Below are 5,090 nucleotides of genomic sequence, written 5' to 3' on the forward strand. Positions count from 1 at the left end.
AGCGGCAGGCAGCCCAGGCCAAAAACTTGAGGTGAGAGGACAATCAACTCGCAAACAACTCTCGGCCAACAACCAAGGAACAACCACGGGAACAACAACAACAACAGCCACAGGCCACTACTGCTGGAAATCCCATTCTGGATTCAGAAAACTCCAACTCCAACTCCAACTCGTGGCTAACTCAAAGCGCTTGCGCCTATTTAATTTGGCTGCCGCCAACATTTTCGAAGCTCCCACAGATTCCTTCCAGATTCGTCCACCAATCTCCATCTGCCCCCCGCCTGCCGCCAGCCGCCAGCCGCCTTCCGCCTCCTGCCGCCTCCTCCCCCTCCTGCCCGCCGCTCGCCGCCCGCCGACCGTTGTCTTGGCATCTTGTTAACGATCAGGCAACAGGATTCTGCTATTTTGTCGCTGCTGCCACACAGTAAAAGGTAGAAAGAAAACAAACCAGCAACAACAACAACAACAACAACAACAAAAAAGGAATGAAAAGAAAAAGCTCAAAGAAAACAAAACGAAAGAGCCAAGAATGCTCCTGGGGAGACTGCCAAGAATGGGCCAGGGGCTACCCTATAGCTGTGTATGAAGGTGCCTCAGCTGAAGGCAGATAAAGCGGGTTAGCTGGGAGTCCCTGCAGATCCTTGGTAAATTATAAGCGTATCCTATGATGTATAAAATATGATAAACTTATTGGATTGATGCATTGAAAGGATATACATATTCCTACTTTCTGCTATAAGAATTTTATTATAAATACATAATATGTACATATGTATATTCTAAGAATGATTCAAGAAAGGAATAAAGAAATGGTTTGTATGGTGAAAAGGATTCTCTCAAGAGTTTTTCGAGGACCTTCAGGAAGTAGGACCATGGGAAGATGGGGGCTTAACAGACCATCTGATCAGAGTTGATCATCTTCAGAATATAATCATATAGAATACATCAGTTAAGCCACATTTGAAATGGGGTGCAAAAATATGGCACACATATCCTTCTGGCATTCCTTCTGTCCCCTAGGTCAGGTTCGGGTTGATGTTCATCCTTTCCTTCGACCATCAATGGGTATCTGCCATCCAGCAGGAACCACAAACAAAATAAAAAAAAACAACAACAAAAATTATGCACATTCCAGAGGCATCCACAGTCGCAGCCACATCCCCATCCACATGGTCCCCGCTCCGATCCGATTCACATCTACGGCGGCGAGCAGCGGCATCCCAAAAAGAAATGTGCCCCGCACACGCACACGCACACGCACACACAAATCGCAGCAAATGCAAAAGTCACGGGTTGCAAGGGGGCATGGGCATGGGCATGGGCATGGAATGGAGTCCAGGTCCAGGTCCAGGTCCAGCCGAAGGTGGGGCAAAAGGAGCAGCAGCGGCAGTGGCAGTGGCAGTGGCAGCGATTGGCAAGCAAACAGAATAACTAAATGCGAGGCCCAATGGAGGAGATCCTCTGCTTCTGCTTCGGCTTCTGCCTCGGCTCCGCTTCCCCCCCGCCCCCACCTGGTTGCTGGTGCTGTTTGCCTGCTGCACCACCCAAGTGCTACAATGTTGTTCTCTTGGAATTTGGCTTTCTCTTGTCGCCGGCTTTATTAGCCAAGTCTGCATTCGCACTCGCCTCGGATGCAGATACAGATACAGATACAAGCACCGACACAGGCACACATGCGCCTGGCCCACTCTCCACTCACCAGGCTCAAGAGCAGCACCGCACCACCCCCACCCGGTGAGTGCAGTGCACCACCCGCGAGAGACGTCTGCACCGAAATTCCACAAAGAATTTTAAGTGTATACAATATGAATGTCTGGGTCTGGGGCATGCTGCAACTGAAACTGCAACGGCAGCGACTGCGACTGCGGCAGCGGCAGCAGAGTCTGAGGCCAAGACGTTCCTCGGTCCTCGTCTCGTCCGTGGCCAAAAACCTGATGTAGGAGACGACGACGCGTCGTTGACTTTCGGGCTTCGCTCCGAACCGAACCGAACCACTCCGCATAACCTCATTCCAGGCCCTGCCTGCCGGCTGCCGACTGCCGACGCCTCCGAAAAACCTGGACTCTGGCGAGGTAAACAGACAGAAAGAGCGAGAGCGAGAGCGAGAGAGTGATAGAGAAATGGTGAGAGGGAAGGGGGGAAAGAGACGGGGGCGAGACACGGAGATCGGCATCGTATCTTGAAATGAAATGCAAAGAAAAGAAAATAACAAAAACAAAGTTTCTCACGTTCCTCTTCCTAAATTCTTGGAATTGCAATACATTAAAAAGAGGTCTTTGCTTCGTCTGCATACATATGCACTCTCTCAATGTGTCCATGTGTGTGTGCGTGTGTGTGTGTGTGTGTGTGCTGTGGCATGGGCGGACAAGCGGACAGCAGTTTTGAGCCGTGCTACAACCGAACGCCGCCGCCGCTGCCACCGCCACCCGTTCAACATATTCCTTTTTCTCATCGATTTTGAGAGACCTATAAGTGAATGTGTCGATTGTGTGCACTGAGAGAAAATCTATATAGGAAATGGTGGTATGTTTTTGGTGGATCAATGGTGGGAAGGGGGGTCTGTGGGATGTAACCCAAAGGAAGGATACGACACTGGAATCTCCCAATTTGAAAGGAAATGGAGGCTGGTATAATCTTCCTCTCACAGGATGCTTCCTTGCTGCCCAAGTATCCTTCTATGCTGGGAATATCTTTTTTGATAGCTTTAATCATATTTTTTTCATCCATTTTGGTGTTCAATTTCACTAGTTAAGAAAAATAAAGGATCTAGCTGTGGATCTTCGGTATATATATCATCTGATAGATCAGTTTTGGGAGGTTCAAGGATCAAAGAAGAAAAGATAGCGAAAAAAGGCTCCGTTTGGCTCATCCAATATGTCTTGAAGTCAATCCATATATATCCAATCCATATATGCATCCAATTGAATCTTCTCTGAGACTCTGAGACCCATCTTGCTGCTGTTGAGATTCTTTTTATGTTGTTGTTGATATTGGACTTGCTGGTTTTGCTGTAGCTGCTACTTTGGCAATATGTTTTCTTATTTCCCCTCAGCCTCAGTGCTGAATTTAGTTTTGGGCGGCCGCCCAGGCCTGGCCCAATGGCTTTAGAGCCAGGGCCAAGAAGAAGCAACAGCAACAGCAGGAGGAGGAGGAGTAAGAGAAGGAGGCTGAGGTGGATACCGAGGAGAAGAGGGCATAATGAAAGTCGTCTTGGTCGTCGACAACATCGTCGGCGGTTTGATCAAATGAATGAATATTATCATCGATGCCTCTTGAATGTTGAACGAGCTGACTTGATGACCGTCCACCGTGCACCGGAGCGAGGTACGTAAAGAATTCTTCTCCCTCCTCTTTGTTTGCATACCCTTTGCAGTGGGTATATACGATTCGTAACAGATCTGTGGTATATAGGCACATAAGCTTATGTACCTGATCGGCCCTACCAAGACGGTACTTTTAGAAGATAGGATCGGATCGAAAACAAACAGATCTTTGAACAAACGATTCCATATGCGATCTTCCATACGAGTTAATGATCTGCAAGAGTATCTAAAGCTTCGATCCCTGAAGCGAACCTCCTTTCATCTCCCTTGTTGTTGTATTGTTGCACCCAGTATCTCGCTGTGTGTGTGTGTGTGGGTATCTGTGTGTATTGCTGCTGCTTTGGTGCAAGTTGTTTGATCTAATTGGTTCATCGAACGCTGGAAGAAGCTTGGATCTCGACTGCAATCTCTCTGGGCATGGGATTATGATGTCCGGCGAAGAGTCTCGTCTCCCTTCCGCTCGGGAATTGGCAATTGGTAGAGCCCATCCCATCCCATCCCCATCATAGGCCAGGGCCATAAAAAACTACAGCAACGAGGAGTGGATGATGCAGTTGCCACAGATGCAGTGGCAGGGGGGAACGGCAACGAAGAAGGTGTGGTGCGGTGCGGTGCGAGGACTGACTGACGACATGTACAAATACAGCAGTTTGGATATTTAACAAGAGTCAAAGTCGAACGAAATTCCTGGAATTTCGGATTGGGTTCTTTTTATTTTCTTATGGGTGGTGGGGAAGGGGGGATGGGGGCATAATTAAGTGGCCTTAAATGCCGCTAAAGGAATTTCTCGCAGGCGACATTATTATCAGTTCTCCCTCTACCTCTCCCCCTCCCGTGAGTGGCGTGGAGGGGGACTGATAGGACAGAAATTTTATTCTTTTCCATATTGATGGCATTCGGCGTCTCGGTCGTTTCATTATTGACCGGCATTGATCTCGATTTCCCTGCCTCCTTACTCTCGGACAAAAGGAATTGAATGGAATCGAATGGAATCGAATGGAATGTTCATGTTTATGTCGGACAAACGAGGGGAAGACCGACCATGGGACCATCAAATTTGAGTTTGATTGAGGTTCCAGAAGTGGTCCAGGAGGGGTTCCATCTGCATCTGAAAGATACGAGTAGTTCATGTGCATCCGAAAGATACTATTATTCATCCTTCATCCTTCATCTTCATCTTAAAGGAAGCTATTTTCAATTTGCACATCGAAATGGTTCCAAAATGATTTCCTTCTCAATCTACTTCTAGAAGACTTCTTTTCAATTGAAATCTAGAAGATACATCTTTTCAATCTGCAATCTGCAATCTGCAAATTTACAAGATGCTCGTTTGCACTCTGCAATCGCATCTGAAAGATACGTACGAGTATGTGTGTACATATATCCAAGTGGCAAACAGGTTGGGGCAATTGCACAATCCTCAGACACTATGGAGAGTTCGTCATCATCGGGGCGACATGGACATTCCAATCGAATGAGTTCATATCTGCAGCAAGTACTCATAGTTGCACTCAGACTCGCACTCGTACTCACACTCGTACTCACACTCGCACTCAGACTTGTACTTGTTCTCAGGCCGCAAGTCAAGTCAAACCAGTTGCCCCATGACTCAGACAGATGCAGATGCAGCGACACGGAGCGGGAGGAAGGAGGGCGTCTGGCTGTGCCTCTGACGGGGGAGGCTGTGGCACTGCGGGGGGGGGAGGTGCAGTCTGCGGCTGGGGCACAGAGAGTTGCAACTAATTGCATATGCATTTTGCATAATCT

At 48.0% G+C, this 5,090-nt stretch overlaps 1 protein-coding gene across 1 annotated transcript; it reads right to left on the minus strand.

Moving 5' to 3' along the window:
- Positions 1-2,921: 2,921 nt before the first annotated feature.
- Positions 2,922-4,264, minus strand: LOC26533235 (long non-coding RNA:CR43337). The gene is given in 3 exon segments (XM_033383874.1): positions 2,922-3,303; positions 3,305-3,345; positions 3,557-4,264. Coding segments are annotated over 3 exon segments (417 nt in total). The 5' UTR covers positions 3,696-4,264; the 3' UTR covers positions 2,922-3,066.
- Positions 4,265-5,090: the final 826 nt, after the last annotated feature.

Source organism: Drosophila pseudoobscura, chromosome X, assembly GCF_009870125.1.
Source record: "Drosophila pseudoobscura strain MV-25-SWS-2005 chromosome X, UCI_Dpse_MV25, whole genome shotgun sequence".
Lineage (NCBI taxonomy): Eukaryota > Metazoa > Arthropoda > Insecta > Diptera > Drosophilidae > Drosophila > Drosophila pseudoobscura.